This window comes from Macrosteles quadrilineatus, unplaced genomic scaffold (assembly GCF_028750875.1).
Source record: "Macrosteles quadrilineatus isolate MER2022 unplaced genomic scaffold, UCM_ALF_1.0 Scaffold_16__1_contigs__length_3527350, whole genome shotgun sequence".
NCBI classification, from domain to species: Eukaryota; Metazoa; Arthropoda; class Insecta; order Hemiptera; family Cicadellidae; genus Macrosteles; species Macrosteles quadrilineatus.
In genome coordinates, this window is record NW_026542609.1 from 2,323,883 (window position 1) to 2,351,313 (window position 27,431).

The window sequence follows — 27,431 nt, forward strand, 5'->3', positions numbered from 1 at the left end:
AACATAACCACCCACTTGTAACACACATGCCTCTTACTATAATACGGTATGTATTTAAGACGAATTTCGACATTTTAAAACTACATCCTGTCCATTTTTTTGTATATTAAAAATTTATTAATAAAAAAACTTTTAAAATATAAGTTACCACGTTTGTAAAACTACTACTAAAAAGAAGGAAATAGTTTATAAGTTTATGGAGAGAATAAATACTTGTAAGATATAAAACGAAAAACGCAGGGGGCAAGCAATAGATAATTGACAATTTTCTTCACCTATTGAATTACTATAGTTATTTTTAACCCCAATTAGGAAATATGGAAGTAAATCATACAAACAGGATGTACTTTGTGAATTTGTTTGTTTTCTATGACAACTATTATCTATTGCATGTGTCCCACGTTTTTGGTTTTAAATCATACAAGTATTCTCGTATTCTCTCTACATAATATTTATACATTTTTTCTACTTTTTTGAGCGTTTAAAAACGTGGTATTCTTTATTTATTAATTATTTAAGCACCGTATTTATTTATTAATTATTTTCTACTTGTTAGTCTTTAATGAGTAAATATGTTAAATCTATTATATGTGGTCTGTTAATGCATATCATACAAAACCTTTTTATCTGTAATCAAAAAAATTTTAATTTTCACCGTCATCTTTACCATTTTAAAGTACAGTCTGTTTTTTTTTAGAATCTCTCGGGAGCAGTACCTGTGCCTCTTAACCTCTGCTCTTTGAACAAACTGTCAAATTACAGCTAACTTCAATTTATATATTTGACTATTTACATTCTTCCAAAACATTGAAACTTTGGAAGCTCATGGGGCGTAGCCAAGGGAAATGTGAAAATAGAATGATTTAAATTGCATTGTCATCCATTTGTGAGATATATTTCAAGTTTCAAGTCATCAATGCAGTTTGCTAATCGGGAAGTTAGTTTAAAATCGATTGCAAAATTTGCAGCGAACAGACAAGAAAGCGAGCTAATAAAAACTTGTTAATAATAAGATAGTTTTCAATAAAGTTTTTGTAAAGAAATATTGCTTCCACTTATTTAAAAAAAGTAATGCTAGTGTTTTTTAACACAACCCAATTTAAAAGTACCACAAGATGCTGTTAAACAAAAACAAAAAAAAAAAACAAGCTTTTATTTTGGTATCTGTGTTTACTTTATTTCTGAGGTTTAGTGTTATTGAGGATAGATAAAAAATAGATTTGACTTAAATGTGGCGAAAATTTTGGTAATTGGGATGGACATAAATAAAACATAGATTGTGGCACTTATATTTAATGCATAAATGTTAAATAGCAACACAACTTAAACATCAATAACAAACTAATAATAAAGAAACTAAAATTCAACAATATTAATATTGACTAGAGAAAATATCATGAGTCTTAGCTCATACTGTATTTGGCAATAGTAAGAATAATATAAAGAATTATCCCAAGATTATATACCATAAAATAAATACATTTTACCGGGCAACATAGTCATAAATAATAATAATAATAATATTACTTAATACCAAAATCTAATTGCTTATCAAATATTTCGTAATATTTGCATGAGTAAATTTTAAGAACTGGTTATTTCCATTTTGTAGAAGATGAAATGGTGTATTGAATATATTATATTACTTATTAATCAAAATATCTCATAAAATCAATTCTCTTGAAAATTCTACTCATTTTTTATTTTTGTAGATTACAGTGATTGCTTTTACAATATTTGTGAACTTTAAATCCTTATATAAAATACAATACATTGGATACAATTTTAAATACATACTGTAAGTCTGGTGCAGCGTTTCGCATTTCTTTCAACGCTTCGATTTAACCTAACCTAAAAACGTTTTGTATAGTGTATGAAAGACTAATTATTTATATGCTTTATAGTAACCGTAGGAAAAATATAATGTGTAACGCAAGTGCAAAGTGCCTTTGCTGCACTCGAGAAACTTTCAACATTGCCTGCGGCTTGTTTGTGAATATTTCTCTCATGTGTAGTAAAGTGCCACTTCGCACACTAGTTACACAAAATAATAACTACTGTTACTTCAAGTCAAACTATAAATAAGCTTGGGAATATGACTTTGATGTTTTAGCTTATATAATATATTTTTTCTGTTCTAGGATGCTAGGCCCAAGCCCAGTATTGTTTTTCACATTACTTCAGGCTAGGCCTAGGGGCATTATCACTTTTAAAAATCACTGGAATAAAATCCAATTGATTTGGCGGGATTTGAACCTGTGACTTCAGGGACCAAAGTCCTGCACTCTACAACTAGACCAATCACTCCCCTGTATCAATCACATTAATGTTAACAGAAGCGATTTAAAACTTTGCAATCTGTTTGACCAACTTCACGTCGTCTTAATCGGTTTGATTCCCAGCTGTACTAACCGTAGAATTTGTAGCGACTTGAATAAACTTGATCACTTGAACTAGTGAGCAACTTTGAAACTAAAATTATTCCAAGCTAATGGAGGAAAAGCCACCATAATCGCTGCTAATGAGCTGATGCCACTTAAGTCCCTAGCACATTTGTATAGTAATTCATGATATAAAACAATACAGTACTTTCAATTGCCAGCATGGTCTTTGAATATTTTGATAGTTTGTACATCACTGGTATAAAATAAAAGCAAAAAATCCAAAATGTGTCAATAATCAAGTTTGAATAGAAACTGCTTCTAGGCTTACTATGGACGTTAATTAACCCTTTAAACCAAGAGGGTAATTTGATTAAGCCTATTTTAATGTTTCCAGCATCTTATGAATGCAATGATCGAACCTAACATTATTACTTCAAACCTAACATTCAACCTTATTGGTTCCAAATTGCCTCGTCAAGCACAGTTGTTGACCATTTTTTTAAACTATACTGCCATAAATGGATTAGTCGTGTTGTTTATGGTTTCTAATGACTATGAGGCTTAAAGGGTTGAAATATTAAAATTAATTCACCATCAAGGAAGTTATTCACAGTAAAACTTGTCTGATTTCTAAGTACAAATTTCACAAAATATCAAAAATAGGAAGTTCCTGAGAAACATGGGCACGCTCAATTGCACCCTGGACTACAGTAGACTCCCTCTTATCCGGACTACTCGGGACCAAGGGCAAGTCCGGATAATGGGTTTTCCGGCTAAACCGACATCCCTAAAAATTTGGAATAACACGAGAACTAATCAAAATATTTTACTTACAAGAACATTACATTTAGAAACGTGATCACTGGTCTGAAATCTTTCCCACAAGAACAGTTGTTTAAATATTTTCCACTTCTTGTCCAGTGTAGTCCGGTTAAAAGGTGTTCGGATAAGAGGGAATCTACTCTATTAATGGAACATCAGTATCCAAAAGTCAATGATTGCGGTCACAGAATTTGTTTTTGCAAAATCAGGAATTATATGCCTGAGTTTAGTTTTTAGTTTACTGACTCTAACTAGGCTCGATAGAAATACAAAAATTGAAATGATAAAAACTCTTTGACTGTCATTATTCATTGTGAACAAAAGTTATATTACTAAAATACAATAATCAGTATTCATTCCACAAAAATATTTTTTGACAATATACATAAGATATATTACAACAATAAATTCCCTTACTGTTAGTACATTAACTACAAACACTAAATTTATATATAGTATATACATTGGTATAGAGTAATTTATCAGTCATTAGTTTTACACAACGAATAGTTGCTTTGACTAGAATCTTTTACCTTACTCTCTTACTGTTGTTCTTCTGTATAAAACTAAAATATCAGTATTAGTAGCTCTAAATAAATAATCAACTAAATATAACTTTGAAGCTATGGACCTACATAAATTAAATGGTAAGCTAGCTTATGGAACAAAAAGAAAAAAAACAAGCTGATCCCAAATTATAAAAAAAGAAAGATAGCACACACTACTTTTCCTGTATAAAGTACATCTTCACTTAAGCCATTTACTTACTTTTGACACTCCAGCAAGCATTTAAACTACAATGAGAACCCTATGTTTCCATTTAGCTTATCAATATTATTTCATTCTGCGGCAACTTTCCTCTCAGGATTGATTTTCACCCGGAAGCATTCAACAACTGGTTTCTCTTCAACCATACTCTCTCTGACTTTGAAGCATTGCACCGATGGAACTATTTCTGTCTCGGGATTCATTCTGAGGTAATCTGGGATTCCGAGGTCTTGCATTGGCTTCATCCTAAAAATATCTTGTAACCTGATTTCTTCTGCATTGGTTCTCATTCTGAAAGAAAAAGAAATAGATTATTTCAATAGAAATGAAGGTTTTGGCCATACTTTCACCATATGCTTTACATTGAAGTCAAACAAAAAAAAAAACTTAACCCTTCCAGGGCTATGGACGGATATATCCGTCAATCTTTATTTACTTTCCGGGCTGAAAACTGATATATCTGCCCCGAGAAATTTCTTTTCTGGGATAAAGAATAAAGATGGATATATCCGTCCAAAAAACGAATTGATATACTATGTTTATAATAGGGTAAAAACATTGCATTATAAATGGGTTATTTTGTTTTTGTTGTTGGCAATAATAATTGCTGCAGCTGTTTCGGCTATTTTGCACCATAGAGTGTGCGTAAGTAAATATTGCTGTCACTTCACACATGGTTGTTAGTGAGTGATGTTTACATTTTGTGTTTTCTACTTTATTTTTATGTTATTGAGCTAAAGTTACTAATGCAAACGATCTGAAATTTGAAGATGTTATCGAGATGCTTAATAAAAGTATGTCTGAAGGGGGTTTTATACTTGACAGTGAAAATAATAGTATGTAATGTGATAGATATGATGTACCTGAAGAACGGTCTTTACGTAGTGGAAGTCTTGGCGGGGAAAGGGATTGAGGACATGGGAGCGGAACTGAATGGTTTAGATTTACTTCAGAATGATAGGTACATTTTTATGAAAAAAATGAAGGGAAGGAATAGCCTAAGGTTGACGGATATATCCGTCTGCCGCCCACAAGAATACTCAAGATTATTGGCAGTGTTCATATTTTGTAATTATCACTGAGGGCTGCAGACGGATATATCCGTCCACCTTATGTTTTTTGTGGGCCAAAGACGGATATATCCGTCAAATCAAATTTTATTTTCTTCATAACTTTAGTACAAAAATTAGTTCAGCCCTAAGGAAAATCCTTTTATGATCCATGAATTATTTCAAGTGAAATAAGTACAAAACACAACCACTTTAGCTTTTAATTTTTGGCAAAAAATAATTAAGCTCCAGCCCTCCATTTAATTTAGCCCTGGAAGGGTTTTAGAAGGTACCAGCAACCAGAGCATAACTTATAGGTTTTTATCAGATAAATCATAACAAATGCAATAACTTTTGAACTGTACTTTTTACAGCATTAGGGGTTGTGCCAATTTGTTCAAGGTTAAATGGACTATAACCCCCTAAATTTCAGTCAAAATCGTTCAAAAAGTTATGTCAAAATCATAAGTTTTCCATTATTTTTAAAACCACAATTTACATAAAGGGAAAAATTCCAGGGCTGACTATAGCGTTACAGAGACGTTCCCTATTAATTTGATTACCTCTCTCGTTTTTTGAACACTTTTTCTACATCCTAACACTTTACTCCACTCATATCAGTATACTGGTGATGGACATCAATAGCGGTTGATGTCTGAGACCACAGAACTCTCTTCACATTAAATACTTTGTGTGCGTGTTGATTTTTTTCACAAAATTTTTTTTTACTATGAAGAGAATAACCGTCCCAATTGGGTGGTAACCAACTAGAATTTTAGTGGATAAATTAAGGAAATAGAAATTGTTCTTAGTTTTGAACTAGCTTGACTGCCATGATAGCTTGATGGAGAACTTATCTTGCAGACAACCCTCATAGATATAAAGTGTAGCAATGTCGTACCTCATATCAAACCCGGCCATGTTGAGTTCCGCAGGTACAGCCATGGGTACGGCTCCGTCGCCGCGGTGCACCCTGTTGTGGTGACGGATGAGGTAGCTGTCCTTGGCGAAGGTGCGGCCGCAGACATTACAGCCGAACATGTGTCTGGCTGCGTGAGTCCGCATGTGTTCCGTGTAGTGAACCTGCACAGTACATCCAGATCATTGGTTAAAATACCAGCAGTAATGTCAAGTTATTCTGTTGTATGTTGAAAAATGGTTTTTACTTTCTAATTTAATTATCTTTGCAATGGTCTAATTTAATTTCCATAACTTGTTTCATCAACCAAATTGATAATATACACTGCTTTAGCCAACATACCAAAATGAATTTTGACTGAACATTTTAAATAAAAATTTTTTAATGACTTTAAATCGCCAAAAAATGATCAGACACTCTAGTAAATTTTCTCACCATTCATGACTTAAGGCTAATTGTCTCACCAACCACCTCGGGTCTGATTTGGACTTGATTTGAAGGGGTAGAGTGTTACACAATTTGATTGGATTGCAAGCAAGAAGTTTTTGAATGGGATGGTGTTCTCAAATGGGAGTTATTACGAATTAGTAAGTGGCTAATTTGTGAAAATGAGAAACACTTTACTTTACGAGAGTGCGTGCCTAGGGAATATGTACAAGGAAATGCAAGAATCATTGATGTTCAACACACATCCCTACATTTATATCTGTAAAATCAAATAAAATAATTTAAGTTTTTATTTTGTCAAATAGTACAACAACATTACAATATGTAACTGAAAAAATATCACATGCGTTCACAGCTCACAGGTTGTCTGTGAGTGATACGAGTTCTCGCTGGCTGTGTGATTGGTAGTTGCTATTTCCCAGCTGTGTGATTGGTAGTTGCTATTTTCCATTTTTTATTTGATGTTTTGTTTTCTTTATCCAACCTAATTTTAGACAGGACAAGGGGGCTACGGATAGTAGGGCTATAGATTAAGTAAGTAATCTAATAGACTCAGTTTCTATTGCCGACTGTTTGAGATATTTAAATATAGGCCTACTAGGCTATAGATGACTGTAAAATACGTGAATTTTTGAATTAACTAAAAAACCATAACATACTCCCTTAGCTTATTCATAAAATGCCCCTGCTTATTCATAATTTTGAAGCTTTTTTCTAACAAGCTTCAAAATTTACAATGCGATGAGGAATCTACTTGTGTTGCTTAGTCTATGCTATAACTGTGAGTGGGGAAAATTGTGCATTAATACTCTTTTCTTGCCCCTGCTATGTTTTTTTTTCTAACTTATTTTAAACACACTGCATTTATTGTATACACATTGCACCTGTTTTCATGTTTGCTCTAGTCTTTGCATACCTATGTTTTTTATAAACTTCAGTATTTTATTTTTAAGATGACTGTGATACTTTTTGCATGTACTCTGCACTTGTTTATATTTTATTGTCTATATTTATTTAGCCTTATTGCCTGTAAACTTTAGGCTACTATTATGACGTTCATCCATTGCATGTGTTGTACATAGCATTTATCGATGAATAAAAATTCTTGATTCTTGATTCTTGATTCTAGCAGATTTGTCATCCTTATGGAACAGCTGAAGCCAATTTTATTGTTAGTTCTGTACGTCCAACTGTAGAGATTGTGTTTTGTTTACAATTTGTTTCTTTTTATTTCAGTAATTTAAAACCTCATTTAACCAAATAAAATGATATAGGCCTAATCATAAACAATAACTGGTCTCCTAGTTATATATCCAAACAGTAAAGCACAAATCATGAAAATAACCCTAAAATAATAGAAACAAAATTTTGTCTACCCCAGCGATTAGTGAGTACGTACATGAACTAGACACAAAAAACAAGCTTCAAAATTTACAATGCGATGAGGAATCTACTTGTGTTGCTTAGTCTATGCTATAACTGTGAGTGGGGAAAATTGTGCATTAATCTAACAGCCTTTTACTGAATATGTGAAGGTAAGTTTACCTTAGAGGTGAAGACAACGCTACACCGGTCACACGCCAAAGGACGATCCCCCACATGGCTGAGGCGATGGGTGTTGACATAACTCTTCACAGCGAATCTGAGAAACAGTATGTTGTAGCATTGGATTACATTGTATTTATACAACATCGACTCACTAGAGTCTGTATTTTAACCCTTTGAATGCAGTTGGGGGGTGGGGGGGGATATAAATGGTATTATTAACTGTAGCTTTTTTGTTATTCTGTTTGTCGGACATTAGGCTGGGAGACGCAAGCTCTAGTAAAGGGTGATTTTTTTATTAATGCGTTTTTTAAAACTAAATAAAAAATGAAAAACAACCTGCATTGACATAAAAATGCATTAATTTGAACTACAGTGCCATGACATTAACGTTTAAAAATGATTTCTGGCATATGGGCTCCATTCCGTTCGCGTAGAAAGCCCAATCGAGAAGTCCAATTTTCGAATACTCTTTCCAGCAGCTGTGGTTGAATTCCGCCAATAACTCGACGAATGTTAGCTTCCAAGTCATTTAAAGTTTCAACACTATCGGGCAATGTTACGGGACTTTTTCGTTCCTCAGCTAAACGAACTTTAAGTGGATTTAGAAAATGTCTGGTTCCAACAAGACGGCGCGACGTGCCACACGGCAAACGACACAATTGGCCTCTTGGCAGAAACATTTGGTGAACGTATCATCTCATTTAGAGGTAGTGTCAACTGGCCCCCACGGTCGTTTGATATCACGCCAACAAGACTTCTTTCTGTGGGGATATGTTAAGTCTCAAGTATACGCTGACAAGCCACAAATTTTAAATGACTTGGAAGCTAACATTCGTCGAGTTATTGGCGGAATTCAACCACAGCTGCTGGAAAGAGTATTCGAAAATTGGACATCTCGATTGGGTTTCTACGCGAACGGAATGGAGCCCATATGCCAGAAATCATTTTTAAACGTTAATGTCATGACACTGTAGTTCAAATAAATGCATTTTTATGTCAATGCAGGTTGTTTTTCATTTTTTTATTTAGTTTTAAAAACCGCACCAATAAAAAAATCACCCTATATATCCAAGGCTTATAAAGTGTAAATTATACATCTCCCAAAAATAACACCTTAGCCTACATCATATTTACAAATCTGTTTATATTACCTTTTATTGCAAATATCGCAAGAGTATGGACGTTCACCAGTGTGTACACGTTTGTGCGTGTTGAGACTGCTCTTCTGGGTGAAGCGTTTCTGGCAGATCTCACATTGGTAAGGTCTCTCTCCTGTGTGCGTGCGCATGTGCACCTCCAAGTACGGCTTACGGCAGAAACTAGCCTCGCACATCTGAGGGGATGGAAATAAGTTTAGTTAAACAAGTAAAAAATGTTACAGTCTTGACTTACCTGATACAAATTGATGTGTCCATTCCAAATGTACTGGCTTATACTATATTTGTTAATTTACATATGTTCTGTTCAGTTGTTTTTGTTTATATGATGATTCAGTTATTGTGATTAAATAAAGTAAATTTGAGCTACTGCATTAAAATGTTACATTACTAAAATATCTATCAATGGCGACGAGAATAATGGAAGATTTAGAAAAAATAGCAGAAGATGTAAATAAAGTTAAGAAATTGAAATCATTGCGAAGAACAGTCAAGTTTCAGCTTGGAAATGTAAAGAAGTATGTGGACAAAGGATCATATTCTATCAATGAAATCCAAACTAGACTTGATTTGTTAGCTGAGATTAAATCAAAGTATGACCTAATTCAAGACAAGATCGACTTCTATACAGAAGAAGAAGATTTAGAAAACGAGCTAACTTACAGGGAAAGTATTGAAAACATGCTGATTGATACAAAAGCAAGATTATTGGATGCCCAATTACTTCATATGCCAAGTATTCAACATATTCCCAATCAAAATAGTTGCACCACTGAAAATCTACAAGCTAATACACCGATTCCAGTTCTTCCTACTTCAAATTTGAGCTTTACTCCTTACGATGAAAGGGAAAACTTTTCTAATTTTGCCAGAAGACTGGAGGTTTTTATGACTTTAAAAGGTATAAATGATCCTAAGTTAAAACTTTTACACTTTTACATGCCTTGACACCTCTTCTACATCAGAAACTATACGACCTGTGTACACCAGACAATCCTATAAATAAAGAGTATGGGGAGCTTGTGACCTTGCTTGACAACTTTCTAGATCCTAAAAAAAGTATTTTGGCTTTACAACACACATTTATTGGTCGAATACAGGAAGAAGGAGAATCTATTTCAAACTTTGCTACAGAACTAAAAAGGTTGTCAACTAATTGTAAATTCAATTGCGAAGCTTGTGGAAAATCTGTATTAGACATGCTTTTACGACTACAACTCATACGTGGACTTAATGACAAAGACATTAAAACTCAGCTTTTACAGAAATGTGACCACAAACGATTTGTAGAAATTCTTAACACAGCTACTACGATGGAACTTTCAAAATTTGAAAGTACTTTGATATGTCAAAAGAGTGGAAACGTAGACATAAATCAAGTAAAGTTTAAAGCTAAAAATAATATTACATCCAATGAAAAAATTCACAGACCTAGAACAAAATCATACAACACAGGATCTTATAAATCTTATAAATCGTACAGGTAATAAATTTCGTGTAACAGATTTTGAGACACTAAAAGGAAAATGCTACCGATGTGGGAATATATACCATAGAGCGAATGTTTGTCCAATGATTGATGAAACCTGTAACACCTGTGGAAAGATCGGACACATTTCAAGAGTATGCCTTAGTAAACATAAAAACAGTAAAGGGCAAGTTCATTACACTGAAAATAATGACATTTCTGAAGACAATATCCATGAAATTAATTTACTGTCTGACAAAAAGAGAGATGACAAATTTCACATTGATATAAAATTGGAAGGTAAAAACGTTACTTTTGAGTTGGATACTGGAGCATCACTTACATCGATTTCTTATGAAGACTACAAAAGACTAATTCCTTCCAAAAGACTTTACAAGACTGGTGTAGAGCTGCGCACCTACACAGGGGAGATCATAAAACCTAAGGGGGTAACATACGTAAAATGTGACTATAAGGGACAGTGTTTCATGGGAAAAATCTTTGTCATTAATCAACATGTCGATAGGATTTTTGGGCGTGAATGGATGAGAGAAATAAAACTAGACTGGGGAGAAATAAAATCTATACAAATCTATACACATGAATGAAACAAGGAAGCCGGAGCTGGATTCATTACTTGCAAAATATGAATGTTTATTTGACTAAAACATAGGGTGTATTCCAAACTTTGAAGCAAAACTTAACTTGAAGGACAACTCAAGACCTATATACATAAGGGCCAGACAGGTTCCATATGCCATAAGGACAAAAGTTGAAAATGAACTCAGCCGTCTGGAAACCCAAAAGATTATCACCAAGGTAGACAACTCGGAATGGGGAACGCCTATTGTACCTGTCATAAAACCCAATGGTGACATTCGTATCTGCGCTGATTTTAAAGTTACTTTGAACAAAGTCGTGAAAGACGAGAAATACCCAATTCCGAGGATTGAAGACATTTTTTCTACAATGAGTGGAGGCAAATACTTCTGTTCTCTTGATATAAGCAATGCTTATTTACATATGAAAATGGATGAAGAGAGTAGCAAAATGCAAACACTAAGTACTCATAAAGGGTTGTTCAAAGTAAATAGACTGATGTTTGGGGTTAAGGTTGCTCCTTCCCTGTGGCAAAAATTCATGGATTCCTTACTACAAGGTATGGATGGCGTACAATGTTTTTTCCACGACATTTTAGTCCAGGGGTCAACTTACGAAGAAACTCTTCTGAGATTAGAGAAGGTATTAGAAGTTCTACAGAAGCACAACTTACATTTGAATGGAGACAAATGTAAGTTTTTTGAAAAAAGTATCAAATACCTCGGGCACATTATTGATGAAAAAGGTCTACATTTACATTTACATTTGTTGTCATGAGAGCCGAAGCCCCCTGACTGCTTACCCGGTACCTATCCTTCAGGACATACCCGGGCCCCCTGATGTAGGCCGAAGCTTACGCATCAACCTTTAGCACATCATGGGCGGATGGCTTAAGGTCATCAGGCTCGCCGGCTGCCGAAGCAGACCCTTCGGAAAGAGGGTTGCCCCTCAATCCTAACCAGGGATTCCGGCTGCTTGTTTAAGCGTCACTCCACCTGGGTTCCACTAGGTCGGAACCTAGAGGTCCATAGTAGAGCGCCCCGACGCATTTAGTGCAAGCAACACTCGGGACCTATCTAATCCCTGACAGGCAGAACCCGCCATCAATAGCCAGGAGGAAGGGGACCATCAGCACGCTGACGGGGGGAACCCCAACCTCCCATTTACACCGCTGCCCGATCGAGGCCTGACCCATTGCTGGGAACCAGAGATATCCAGAGCGATAGATCCCCAGATACCCCTGGCGGGCTCGGACCCAGCACCCGATCTACTTCGTTTGCCCGTCAGACCCAACATCACTGCCAGGCCATCAGGGTTTCCCAAAAGGAGGCAGGTATAGAAGTGAGACCCACCCGGATGAACCTATCCACCAGAGGTGGCGACACCCTTGACTCAATTGAGGTTCCGGGAAGAACCCCCCACACTCAAGATAACCATACCGTCCGTGCTCAGAGACAGGGATAGGTTTGCATAAGTACCTACAAACCGTTGCCCTCACACTGCGGAAAGTTACGTTGCCCTTGAGTGTCCCCGTGAGCTGCGGGTACTTGCCCGTTTTCACCTCCAGGAAAGGTTACTTCCAAAGTCGAGGATTTGCCCACTGAATGCTGGTCGCACACAACAAGCAGGCCAAAGCCCAAAGAACCACAGACACAGGTAGGTTAGAGATTATGATGTACTTCCATCTCTCCTAGAGCTAAACACCCCTCCATCCTGGATAAAGGAATGTCACTGGGACCCGATGCCCAGTCGACCATGTCTGTGGCCAACTTGAAAATGCCGATACCAACACGGAGCATTTACCTCCCCTCTGGGGGCTAGGTATTTCACCTCCCAGGACGAGGCTACTTCCAAAGTCGAGGATATGCCTCACAAAATGTCAGTCGAACACAACAGGTAGGACTCAGTCACAACCACAGTTACAGGTAGATGAGGAGAGGCGGAATTAACGGCGTCACTGAGAGCTAAACACCCCCCACACCCTGAATGGAGGGAATGTCACTGGAGGCTCCCCCTAAGGGGCTGGCGCTTACCAGTCGTCCATAACTGTGGTCTACCTGAAGTGCCGGGTCTGACACCGGGCAGTTACCTCCCCTCTGGGAGAGCTAGGGTCCGCGTGGTCGCCCAGGCCACGAACCCACGCAAGCGTGAGCCCCCTGCGGTTCATGAAAAAGGTCTACACAAAAGTCCTGAGAAAACTGTAGGGATTCAAAATGCTAGAAGACCTACAAATGTAAGTGAATTGAAGACATTTTTAGGCTTGGCCACGTACTACAGCAAATTTATACAAAACTACTCAACTAAAGTATATCCTTTGACAAGATTACTTACAAAGAATGCTAAGTTCATCTGGAGCTCTGATTGTGAAAATAGCTTTCAAAAAGTCAAAGAAGAAATAACAAGTGAACAAATTTTAACTCATTTTGACCCCAATCTGACGGTTACTCTTGCAACAGATGCATCACCTGTAGGACTCGGAGCAGTTCTTTCTCACAGACTAGGAAATGGTACAGAAAAACCTATTGCATTTGCATCACGCACTCTGACAAAAAGTGAAGTAAAATACAGTCAGATTGATAAAGAAGCTGCAGCTATTTATTTTGGAATAAAAAAATTCTTTCCATACATATATGGACGAAAGTTTGTCTTGATAACCGATCATAAACCCCTTGTGTCCATATTCGATCCTCAAAAGACATTACCTACTATGGCAGCAACTAGAATCTTCAATTACGCTCATTTTCTTTCAGGGTTTGACTATACAGTTGAATTTAGAGGAACAGAAAAACACGGCAATGCAGACTTTTTGTCGAGATTTCCACATGAAAAGTCGCTACCAAACTCAATTGATGATTATTCTGTCTTTCAAATCAACCAATTAGAAACACTCCCAGTTACAAAACAACAGATTGCAGATGAATCACTGAAGGAAGAACACCTTAAAACCATCATTCAACATTTAGAAGAAGGAAAGAGCCTTGAGAATCTTGGATACAATGATTATGAATTTACATTACAAGACGGATGTTTATTTAAAGGTAATAGAGTTGTCGTTCCAAAAAATTTGAAATCAAAAGTACTTACAGAAATTCATTTTGGTCACTTGTGAATAGTTAAAATGAAGGCTTTAGCGAGAAGCTACTGCTATTGGCAAGGCATCGATCATGATATTGAAAATCTGGCTAAGACTTGTAAACAATGTTGTTTAAAACAAAACAAACCACCTCAAACGACTCCTCATCCATGGCAAACCCCTGATGGTCCCTGGCAAAGAATACATATAGATTTTGCTGGGCCTTGTTTTGGAAACAATTATTTTTTTATTGTCGTTGACGCTTACACAAAATGGGTCGAGGTATTTCAAACAAAAAATACTTCTTCTGATTGGTGTGTCACAAAATTAAGACGATTATTTTCTACATTTGGAATTCCACTTACTTTAGTGTCAGATAATGGCAGACAATTTTGTGGACATACTTTTGAAACATTTTTGAAAAACTACGGTGTGTTACACAAGACAAGTGCTCCATTCCACCCTTCTTCCAACGGTCAAGCGGAGAGATTTGTCCAAACTATAAAGAAAGGTCTACAAGCCATGAAAGATGAAGGAGGGAATATGGAAATTAAGTTACAGAGATTCTTGATGCAAATGAGACAATCAAGAAACTCCACTGGATCAAATTCTTACTTCCTAATGTTTCAGAGAAATGTGAGAACCAGACTAGATTTGATGATAACAAATAACACACCATCAAACAGTGACTTTAAATGCGCAAAGGGAATAAGAGACTTTAAAAAGGGGGAAAGAGTTCAAGCTTATGATTTCAGAGACAAGAAAAACAAGTGGATGTTTGGTAAAGTAAAGAGCAAGGATGGACAGTTAATTTACGTTCTTGAAATGGATGATGGATCTATATGGAGGCGGCATATCAACCACATGTTACCTTCTAAATTTAAGGGGGAGGATTGATGTGTCCATTCCAAATGTACTGGCTTCTACTATATTTGTTAATTTACATATGTTCTGTTCAGTTGTTTTTGTTTATATGATGATTCAGTTATTGTGATTAAATAAAGTAAATTTGAGCTACTGCATTAAAATGTTACATTACTAAAATATCTATCACAAATATTAGTATTGTTTTAAAAATAAAGTCTTATACAATAGGCCTATAGCTGGTTATAATACTAGGTCGGTGATTTGGTGGTTCATATGATAGCACAACAGGCAATGAATCAAAGGCAGCAATGTTGTGGGCTTGTATCCAGGAGACGCCACTATTTATCAGTAAAGTTCATCCTTGTATTGTATCAGCTAACTCTTTGCTTTCTTTGATAAGTTCTATGCACAGGCCGGAGGCCAATATAAACAGACATATGCAAGGATAAAATAGAACATCAACTTCTTTAACACACAAGAAACACACTGTGGGAGACTGCCTTTGTGACTGTAGTTTTGGAATAAATTTAGTTGGGCCAATTAAAAGACCCTACTTCCTAGTCAGACAGGCACTCCACTCCAACTGTTACAAAGCTTCCCAAAGATCAAGAAAATTTGGGTTTAGTAAAAATTAGCCACTTTGTATGTCACATTCATGAGTTGATACTTGCTTAAAACTTGCAGTATGAATTTACCAGACAAATTTTCTCCCATACGTTTTGTTTGTATTAATGGGTATGATAATCTTCTGAGATTAATAGTGTAATCAAGAATTTCTACCAAAGGCCTATGTAGGCCTATTAAAAAGTTTATCGAAATTTATAACATGAAATAAAATATTTGAACATGGAAAATAGTTCTTGGTTAGGCCTACTTACGGTGCAGGCAAACGGCTTGTTCTCTGAGTGCATTTTCATGTGGACATAATAGGACGATGGGGAAGACAGGATCTTGCCACACACGTTGCATATTTGTGTTTTCTTTGTACTGTTGGTATCAATGGAGGGCGGTTGTTCGTCGATTGTCAAGGCAGTGGGAGAGTTGCGGTCGGATTTGTCACTACTGCTTTCATCTTCACTCTCCTCGTTTTGGCAGTTGTAAAAACTCATCTGGAAATTTTGGGAATTGAATAAAATACATAGCCTAGGTGGAAAAAGCCCAGCTGTAATTGGAAAATTGTCTTATAATTAGTAGAAAAGTAACTAAGGACCTAAGAGTATTTTTTTTTGCTTTGGCTTAAATGTTTCAGTAGTGCCACAGAGAAGTAAGGTAAACAGGAAACATTCAACAGTACACATAAGTGGTGCATAACACTAGTCACTGAGTGTCTAGGGCAAAATCCAACACTGCCCTCCTTACCCTCATGTACTAAAACGCTCATGGTGGGGGAAGACCCACTATCTACACTATCTAAACTATCTTCACTGCTTCTAATTTTTATTGTTATTGTTATTCTTTGTCGCTTTTGTTATTTTTGTTATTGTTATTGTTATTTAAGATTGTTAATTATATAGCATCTATTTACTTATTACTTGTTAATTGTTATTTAGTATAGTACCTATGTTCTTGCTGTTACCACTCACTGTGCTACTTCATTGTACTGTATACCACTTCACTGCATGATTTTTGCCATCCACAACATTGTATCCATTCTTGTAAACTGGTGTAAACCGTGGGAAATAAATAAATAAATAAATAAGACCCTGTACAGTGCTCGCTGCTCGGGCTCTTCCTAGCTTATCACAAGTATAGCCATAAAATGTTCTATTAACATTTTAAGAAACCACCTTTACAACAATAATCATAATTAGGTTTAACAAGTTCGCTACTGAGCATCACATATATGCGACGCCGCAGTCATTGCCACAGACTGAGGTATACATTTGAATCTTACACATAGACCAGCTGTCACTTGGTTAACAGTACACACAGACCACGGGCGAAAACCTGTAAAACAGTGATCATTTACATTGTAATACGCTGCAATAGTGTTTGTAAATAATTTATTCTTGTTTTTTTGTATTTTTTATAACCTTTTGTAATGTCGCATATTTGCGACGCACGGTCTACAGGGAAGACAATAGTGAAAATTATCATAGTTTTCTTGAAATAGCCTAAACGCCGCATATATGCGACAGTTAATTTTTTTTGTGTTTTGAGGTGAAAGTAAGTAAAAAAAACAGATTATTCAAGAACAGTTTATAACTGAACAAATATAAAAGCAACATCTATGTAAGGATAATGCCAAGATAGACCAAGTGACGCAGTTGTACGTCAGAAATAGAAAAAAATTGTACTATTGCAGTAGCAAACGTGTTAAACAAACTTGTAAAATCTTTATGCCATATTATTCTTTGTTCTGCAGCAGACTAGAATGTGTAGTTTTTAAGATGACAATTTAAAAAAAATTTGAATTTATATATATCCGGCACAACATATTTAGAGCTGAAAGTGCAAGGTTGTACCAAACAAGTTTCCTCTGTACCTCACTTCTCTGGTGTCACCTAAGGTTACATTGGCAACAATATACTGTCCCCACCAGATTTTCCTGTAATACTTTAGCAACAATATTGGTTTCAAAGGGTTGCAATAGTTTTGTAGATAATTATCTCAAAAACTGAAAGATATTCTATTTCAAATACACTATAACAATAACTTAGAACATATACCTATGTGGTCGAACATTTTTTTTTTGTCCTAGGACGCTAGGCACGAGCCTGGGATCTTATCTTATCTTATCTAACAGGGGCAGGTCGAGACCTTAAAGCACTTCATCCTAAATCAAATTATTGCGCACCCCAGACAATTGCTTTCTTGTTGACCTACAAGTTAAGGCGCCCAATGAATGCCTGTAGCTTCCCAATTAGTTCATCCTCAGGAAGGTATCTACCTCTAGCCATATTTCCAAGAGTTATCAAACTAGCGTCAGAGAGCTCGTTACAATCAAAGAGTAAGTGATCAGCTGTCTCTTCTGACCTATCACAGTACCTACAGATCGGTTCACCATCATATAAGCCCATCCGTTGTAAATGTTTCCTGAATCTTCCATGACCAGTTATCACTGTTATCAGTTCAACAGTTAATTTAATTCTTCGTCTGTCTAGTCTCAAGAGGTCAGAGGCGACCTTTTTAGAAGGCCTAAACAGAGTAAGCTTGCTGACCCTAAGAAGGGGAACATCGACCCAGCGTTTGCGATGCTTTTCCTTGGCCCATGACGCAATCGAAGAACATGCACTGTTTCGTGAGATGCCACAGAAGGGTTGTGGGCCTATCATTGATGTCGCAGAGGCAGTATTTGCCAATCTGTCTGCAGCTTCATTACCTTTAATGCCTGAATGTCCTGGCACCCAGCAAAGCGTAAGGTCATTTCTCCTACTCAACTCAGACACAGAAGCAGGACAGTCCCACATGAGCCTGGAGTTGAATTCGTAAGAGTTTAATGCTTTTAAGGTCGCTTGACTATCAGTATAGATATTGATTGTTTTGTCTCTGATATCTTTGTTAAGATGTTCTCGAGCACAAACCAGAATGGCAGTGACCTCTGCTTGAAAAACAGTTGGGTACACCCCCATTGGAAGACAAATGCCAGTGCCTCCATTTGTCCAATGCACACCTGCTCCAGTGCCCCCATTATTGATCTTAGAACCATCAGTATAGCATTCTAAATCACCTGTGGGTATGGGTCCTTTTCCGCCAGACCAATCCTTCCTATCTGGTATTAGTACTTTGAAAGGCTTTCCAAAGGAGTATTTTTTGGACATGTGATCTGAAGGCAAGTCCAATTCATCATTATGTACCACCTGAACAATTTTGGAGTGCCCTTTATTGTTTCCTGAGGTTATCCATAAGTTTTCGCATCTAAGGCGTTGGGCTGTTTTACTTGCTACCACCTTGATGTAAATGTCGATAGGTAGCATATCAAGCAGACAGTCTAGAGCCGCTCCAGGACAGCTGCTTACTGCCCCAGTTATCATTATAAGAGCAAGCCTTTGAACTCCTGCTAAAGCTTTGACGTCTATAGTAGATTCCATCTTTGGCCACCACACAAGTGAACCATAAGTAAGGGCGGGTCGAACAACAGATACATACAGCCAGTGCAAAAGTTTAGGCTGTAACCCCCATGTGCCACTTTCACTTACCATCCGCCTGCATGCCATAAGGGACCATTTGCCACGCTCAGTGACTTTTTGAAGATGTGGTCCCCAGTGAAGTGATCTGTCCAAAATTACACCAAGATACTTCACCTGATTCTGCAGGTCTATTACAGTGCCCTGCAGTCTTAGTGGGCCGATCCCATCCAGTTTCCTCCTTCTTGTGAAGGGTACCATTACAACTTTCCTGGGATTTATAGAGAGCCCAACTTCCTGGCACCAACGGTCCACTACCCTTAAAGCTCTATTCATAAGGTCAGTTATGGTTTCGTGGAACTTTCCAACCACAAGGATTGCAACATCATCAGCGTAACCTAAGGCGAAAACCCCACTTTCATTGAGGGTCCTTATAAGGTCATCTGCTACCAGATTCCAAAGGAGGGGAGAGAGAACCCCCCCCTGAGGGCATCCTCGAGTAGTTCTTGCCTCGATAGTGTCATTATGGAGTGAGAGCCTAACCTTCCTACTGTGAAGCAAGGATTCAATCCATCTACATATTATACCGTGAAAACCTCTTGCTCTCACCGCATTAAGAATCGCTGGAGTACCAGTATTATCAAAAGCACCTTGAATATCGAGAAAGGCACCCAGGGCCACTTCATTGTTTTTCACATTACTTCAGGCTAGACCTAGGGGTTGCGGCATTATCACTTAGATAAAATCCATTGGTGACTTGGCGGGGATCGAACCCGGGACCTTAGCGACTGAAGTCCCGCGCTCTAACCACTACGCCAGCTCGCTCCCCATGTGGTCGAACATTGGCCTATCTAAGGAGAAGGGGTCAAAGAACTTTTTCTAGGGGCTTCTTATTTTGGGCTAGTTGTATACAATCATAGACAAATAGAATAGGTTAAGACTGACAGCAGTGCTGCAGTTAGAATATGTTCTGGCATCCACCGCTAGGTGTGCCGTGTAGTTACGGCGTACACCGCTGCAGCATCAAGCAGAATTGAATAGCGAGGAGCCGATGACGGCAGTGAATGATAGATGTGTCAGCTACGACAAAACCATGTCAACGGCCAAACACAACATCTAGGCTAGGTCTTTTAGTCACGATAACACTAATCTTTCTCCTCTCTATGACATTATATAGCCTACCATAGCACTACTGTGTTTTTTACCTCTGGCTCCACTTTAATCTGGTACTGTTTTTGCTGTTGAAGGAACTCCATGGCCCGGTACTGGTTCATGGCTAAATTGAAAGTGGCTTGGTTGAAAAACTGGTTCTCCGGCATCATACGAGGTGGAGGTACACATCTTACCTCTGCTTCTGCAACAAATAAAAAGCTCAGTTTAACTATTTAAACCTATTTGGCATTCATTCCAAATCTTTTTTTCTACACAAAAGTGGCATTTTTAATTGAAGTCAAAGTTAGTTACTGATAATTTAAACAATTTTATATGAAAAGCAGTTTGAACTTATTGAAGTTTCTGTTCTGATCTTTTCTACGTTAGGCCTACGGTATATTGACTTTTGGATTAGTGTCAGTTATAGACACAGGCTTCTAACTGAATTTCAAAAGCTCATGTACGAACTAAGAATCATAAGAGCGAGGCCAAACTAGTTAGCGTATTTTTATGTTTAAGGACGCAAAATAACAAAAAATGTAAAAAAGCACGAGAAAAGGCAGAAGGGAAGCAAATTTAATTAAGCTAAGTAATTATGTTATCATTTTACTTTTCACTCGCATTCATATATCACTTTACGTTCATCTATATTTTCAATCTTTCAACATTGTATCATAATGTCAGCATGTCAATCCTGTTTAAATGGTGTAACCATAGATAAATAAATAAGGTGTTTTTAAGTAGCCTGTGTAGTTAGTCTAAACTACGGAACATTTGAGCTAGCTTATATGACACCCTTATCTTTTGTTAGGCTAAGTTTTATTAAAAGTCAAGTCTACAGAAGAATCTCAAATAAAGGGGTTCTTAGCAGGGCAACGTCAAGGACTTGAGGGACGTCGGATCTTGATGAACTTAAACAAGGCAAAATAATTAATGTTAAAACAAACAGAAAATGAAATACTTAAACAGATGTTTGGCTCAGCAAAGAGGTAAATTAAAAGAGAAGTGTGGTCGACAACTACAATAAGATTAAGAAGCTCCTGTCAATACATCTTCCGGTAATGTATAGACAGAGTCCTAACTTACTGTAAGTTACCTAATAAAAAAATACCATAGCAATCAGGTGTGGTACTTTACTTATAGGACTAGGCTATATATATATTTATCATGATACTCACTAACTGTACCGTAAGCTTACTCACTGCAAAACACTGTCATTTATCCATATAACTGTCGGTAGCCAGAAATTAAAAGTAAGAGGGCATTTAAGATGAGTAGTGATGTGACTTAAGAAAATTATAATTAAACCTAGGGGTCATAAAATAAGGAAACCTCGACATTGCAAATCTAAGACCGGCAAGTAATTTGGTTGTTTCCAAACAAAAATGATACATAATAATTAATAAGTTATCCATCTAAGTTAACTTATACAGTATTATAAAATGATTTAGGTGTTAACCCGCACCATATTAAATAAACCTAAGCCCCACTTCATACTACAGTACCGGTACAGACAAATGGAGACACTCAAGTAACTCAAAGGCCTTAAAATTGCAGATAGGCCTAACCTACACAATTTAAAATAAAAAAATCCTTACAAATAAAAAAAAAAACTCGCAGCGAAGAGAATTACTCCAATTTTGATAAGCTAGGCCTGAGTAAGTCTAACTATGTAGGAAGACCTGCTATATAACTTTTGCTACCTATATAACATTTTTATATAACTTTTACTATATAACATTGCTATATAACTTTTGCTATAGGGTACAAAAAAGTTACAGACAATTTTAGTGATTCCGGTGCTCGTGCTATATGCTATATGTAGCACAACCTCATTCGTATTGCGTATTGAAATGCCGAAGAGACCTACTGCTCTATAGTAGCTATAGTAGCTATCACGGTGATCTTAGGATTTATTTAGGAAGTCAGAGGCGGAAGCGAAGGTTTTAGGTTTGACCCCTTCTTGCTTCAAGAAATAAAGTACAGTTTATCATATTTATTACGGGACCTTAATGATGACGATCATGCTGACGATCCATAATTAAAACGCAAAATAAGGCAATGGTAGCTTCAAAAACGTTTTACATTTGACAACAACGCCGGTTTTCCACGGAACAGTTCAATTAAAGTTTGTAATAGAATCCCGATCCCACGCACTGACACTTTTCATTACTTCCATTGTAAACAAAGATCGCTGAGCAAAACCGTCCACACCCAGGAGGCTACAACTGTGAACTGATGACACTAAATATGCTACATATAGCAGATGCTAGACGAAAAATATTTGTATAACATTGCTACATAAAGCAATGTTAGATGTAAGTTAGCACATTCTTTTGATCTTTACCGACTCCTGATGGATAGCAAAATTTTTTGATATATATAGCAGGATCTGCTACATAGGCCCTATAGCAGTGTTAACTTATATAGCACTTTTGAAAAGTAACATTTTCTACTTCTAGCAAATGTTATATAACAGGGTGTCCACAAAAAATTTGTCATTAATTTCCATGACTTTCCATGACTATCCATGACCATTTACCATTGATTTCCATGACTCACGAGCTTTACACGCAAATTATATAACATACACACACAAATATAACTGCCTGAACATGTTAGTTTGCAGAAAATACTGAAATATGTAATAACAGATAACAATGGAGTTCAATAGGTACAACAATGAACTAAAACAAACTGAAAACTCATAAAATAATACAACCGTAATAAATTGAATTGTCGAGCATTTGTGAAAAATCCTGAAAAATGCTACAACAGTCCGGGTTACAGCTGACTAGAGCATTGAATGGTCCCCTCAAATCCATCCATAATTGGAAATTTCCATGACTTTCCATGACTTCTTGCCTATTTCCCTGACTTTCAATGACCAAAATTTTTTTCCATGACTTTCCATGACTATCCCTGACTTTCCAGAATGTGGACACCCTGTATAACAATATATTGTTACATATTGTTATATATATATTGTTATATATACATATTGTTATATATTGTTACATATGTAACAAGTTTTCTTGCAGACAATGATATACACAACTGCGAATGTGTCGAACTGAATCCTACAAATCGTTCAAGTTGGGAATAGCAGAACTGTGTGTTGAAAGGGTGTTACGCTCTGATTTTTGGCCAAACAAAAATCTCCTTCCTTGTTAGAGAATTCCTTCCATCTCGACGTCCTTCGCCGATATCTTTTTTAGGCAGGACAGTCCAGCACTCAGGATTGCCAGACCACCAGAACGTGTCATGAGAAGACTTGAGGACCCAGAAAATTGCTCTCCTGTTGTAATTAGTGTTTTAAATGTACAAAGTATTCGAGGTAAGGAGAGCCTATTAACTGTGTTCATTGAGGAAGAAGGTATAAACATTCTTGGCGTTTGCGAACATTAGTTAGTACCAGAAGAGACTGAATTCTACAGTACAGTGGCAAATTTATCCCTTGCAAGTATTTACTGCAGAAAAAATTCCAAGTGTGGTGGAGCATCATTGTTCATTGACCCAAGCCTTGATTTTAGTGTCTTAAATGTGGAGCAATTCTGCTCAGACCTCGATTGTGAACTGGTAGCGATTTACATACCAAGCCTGAACGTGACGGCAATCTGTGTTTACCACTCACCTAGTGGGAATTTCAAAGTGTTTTGTAATCAATTGGAGAGCTGTCTGGCTTCCCTTGAGAGAAATTTCTCCAACTTGGTCTTGATGGGGGATTTCAACGTAAATTTCATTGGAGAAGGCACCGAGAGATCTGCCCTGCTCAATCTCCTGAAGTCCTTCGGACTTTTCATCACGACAACACAACCAACGAGGGGCCACTCCTGCATCGACAACATAGCTGTAAACCTGAACACCTGGGATTATGAGGCCAGTGTCGTCGAACACTTTGTCGCAGATCACTCCGCAGTGGTGATGAGATGGATGACTTCTTCAAATGTGGTGAGTCCTCCTTTGATTTCTTGGCATAATAGTTATCTTTTTAACATTAGAAAACTTGACCTAAGCATGATAGACCTATTTTTAGTAGCTCTAGGTCAGATTAAATGGTTTGACATCCTGATTGACGATGCCAATGACTTTGATGTGTTTTTTTCTGAAATAAGGAAGTTATTTGATGTTTTCTTCCCATATAAGTCTAAGGTATATAGGCCCAACAACAAAACTCGTGTGGCGAGGTCAAAATCCTTCCTCAAATGGTATACTCCTGAGTTGTTTAGGCTAAAGCAGGACATGCTCGCACTGAAGGACAGGTTTAGGGAGAACAACCAAGAGGTGGACAAAGCAGCCTACTTAGCCTCTAAAAATGCATACAAACAAAAGATTGTTGAGGCCAAGAAAGAGGCAAATGTAAATATGATTGTTTCTGCTAAAAATCAGTGCAAAGCAGCTTGGGATGTGGTCAAAACGGCCACAAGAAGCAGTCGGGTGACCCAATCATCACCACACAGCCCTGACCAATTTAATAGGTTCTTCATCGACTCCGTAGACAACATTGTAACCGGTCTGAAATCTTTAGACTCCAGTAAGATTTCTTTGAATGTTGATGTACACACCAACCTTTTTTCGTGGCAGCCTACTACTTCAACCGAGATAGAGAAAATTGTGGCTGGTTTCAAAAACTCAAACAGCCCTGACTTTTACAGAATGTCCACAACCTGGTTAAAACGTGTCATAGGACAAATCTCTCAACCGCTATCGCTAGTCCTGAACAACATTTTGAAGAGAGGGGTTTTTCCCCCAGCATGAAAATTGCCAGAACCGTCCCCATCTACAAGAAGGGTGAGCGAGATAGATTGAACAGCTATAGGCCCGTATCTATTCTACCAATCTTCGGTAAAGTCTTGGAGGCTCTAATGACCAGGCAGCTTTGTGAACACCTAGAGTCTAACAACCTACTGACGGAAGGTCAATTCGGATTCCGTAAAGGCCGGTCTACAACAGGAGCGGTCATGAGGCTTGCAGGTTTGGTTGGTGAGGCATTTGAGGCTTGCCACACAGTCACCCTCACATTGTGCGACCTAAGTCGTGCATTTGATTGCGTCGATCATGCCATACTGGTCAGGAAGTTGGAGAGTTATGGAGTGGGTGGCACTGTTCTCGGAACAATTGGATCATATCTCGCAGGTAGGCAACAGGTGGTCTCTATCGAGGGGGCAACTTCAGCACCTCTAGAAGTAGCATATGGAGTTCCACAAGGATCGGTAATTGGGCCGATTCTTTTCCTAGTTATGATAAACGACCTCGACAAGTCAGGAAATGTTGTATTATTTGCTGACGACACCACCCTTGTGTCACGAGGACTGCGGGTTGAACAATCTGTAGCGGGAGCTGAACAGCACTTAATTGAAGCTTCAAACTGGTTTGAGGCCAATGGCTTCCAGCTTAACCAATCCAAGACACAATCTCTTGTCTGCAGTCTGGCTAAACATGCTCCTCACAATGATCCGGTGAAGCTGCTAGGTTTTACCCTGGACCAGAAGCTAAACCTGGAATGACCATGCAAATCAGGTCTGCAATAAGCTGTCAAGGGTATGCTGCCTGCTCCTGAAACTTAGGTATCTGGTCACGGAGAAATACCTGATGAATGTCTATCACTCTATGTTTCATTGCCACGTGAGCTATGGTGTGCTGTTGTGGGGACACGCACCCACGACCGAAGACATCCTGGTCCAAAAGAGAGCTCTACGAATAATCACCTTCTCAGCGATCGTCTGGCTCACTGCAAGCCTATCTTTGCCAGGCTGGGAATTCTAACAGTGTTTGGTCACTACATCCTCGCCTGTATAAAGTATGTGATAGATAATATTGAGGAGTTTCCTTCCAGAGCTGCAAAACATCACCACCTTACTAGGCATCGCAACCAACTAGATAGATGTTCCTAGAGTTAGACTATCAAGGACTCAGAAGGCCTTTAGTAATGGAGCCCTAACAATATATAATAAGTTGCCAAACTCCATCGTACTTCTCGACAAAAGGGAACTCCTTAAGGTACTCACTACGTACTTTAAAGGAAAAGCCTACTACTCGCTGAAGGAGTATTTTGATGACCCTCTGTTAGGCCTGGGTTGACTTACGCCTGTCCACAGCCTCAGTGTTAAAAATATGTTTTTAAATTTGTAAATAATGTATATTTTAGTACAGTGTTTTCATGTTATTTAATGACGCCATCAATCCCCCATGGGGTAAAAGATGAAGAACCGGTAATAAGGTAATTGCTAGATGTTACACAAATCTGCTATATAGTTGCTACATAGTGCTACAAATCTGCACTATGCAGTTTTGCTACATAGTGTAAACCCGGCTTTAAGTTACCAAATAAGGGCGGGTAATAGGGATTAAGATCTAGGTTTTACAGTGGTCATGTTGGCTATTTCTTGTGTTTGAAATAAATAAATATTGCTAGCCTATAGGCTGCTAGGCCGATTCTTATAATTCACTAAAATGTTTCTTCAAGAGTTGAAAAAAGCTAAGATAAGTTAGTTTACCTTGTAGCTACCTAGCCTAGGCCTATTTATTTGAACAGACTAGCTAATTACCAATTGGATCTGATAGGCCTACTTTGTAAATACTTTAGAAATAACTAGGTTTATTCTCTTTTTTTTATTAATGACATAAGTTAGTTATCTTCAGTACTAGGCCATAGGTCTCCACTAACAATAACTTGTATAAAATTGAACCCTTAAACCCTAAGTGATAACTTATGTAGGCTAATTAGAATTCATTAAAATATTTGTAGTAAGAAAACATAATCATAACCTATAAATTGTTCCACCTGGAATTTTTTATTTAGAGAATCGAAATATAATTGAATCAATTTTTATCTTTTTAGGCGTTATAGCTTAAATAAAACAAAATGGCCAGGGATGCTAATTAGCATCGTTAATTGCCGGGTCAATACAAGGTGGCTTGCTCTAATTATCACTATACACACAGAAAAAATCACAGATAAACGTTACCTCTATCAGAACAAACAGAATCTGCCATCGAAACGATTATATATATATACGCTAATATTACAATTAGAGAGTAAAAATTATAAATACATCGAGAGAATTTTACATTTTAGTCTGAAAAAATTAGACACAAAGTGAGAACGAT

General features: G+C 37.3%; 1 protein-coding gene across 2 annotated transcripts; it reads right to left on the reverse strand.

Annotated features, from left to right (window-relative positions):
* Nucleotides 1-1,306: 1,306 nt before the first annotated feature.
* LOC129005132 (zinc finger protein OZF-like) lies at nt 1,307-27,431 on the reverse strand. 2 transcript variants are annotated; one of them, XM_054433949.1, is made up of 7 exons: nt 27,290-27,431; nt 20,375-20,517; nt 15,981-16,211; nt 9,089-9,270; nt 7,935-8,031; nt 5,925-6,106; nt 1,307-4,265 (listed from the first exon to the last, which is right to left on the reverse strand). In XM_054433949.1, the coding sequence occupies exons 1-7, from the start codon at nt 27,315-27,317 to the stop codon at nt 4,046-4,048; spliced, it is 1,083 nt and encodes a 360-aa protein (XP_054289924.1). In that variant the 5' UTR covers nt 27,318-27,431; the 3' UTR covers nt 1,307-4,045. The 2 variants fall into 2 exon arrangements, with proteins under 2 accessions (XP_054289924.1, XP_054289923.1); XM_054433948.1 differs by having other exon boundaries at nt 20,375-20,523.

Coding starts and splice junctions, on each gene's coding strand:
- LOC129005132 (XM_054433948.1), bottom strand. CDS start 27,317: ATGGCAGATTCTGTTTGTTCTGATAGAG. Junction 9,271..15,980: donor ACAAGCCGTTTGCCTGCACC/GTAAGTAGGCCT, acceptor CCATCCCCTCAG/ATGTGCGAGGCTAGTTTCTG. Junction 6,107..7,934: donor GCGTTGTCTTCACCTCTAAG/GTAAACTTACCT, acceptor TGTACTGTGCAG/GTTCACTACACGGAACACAT.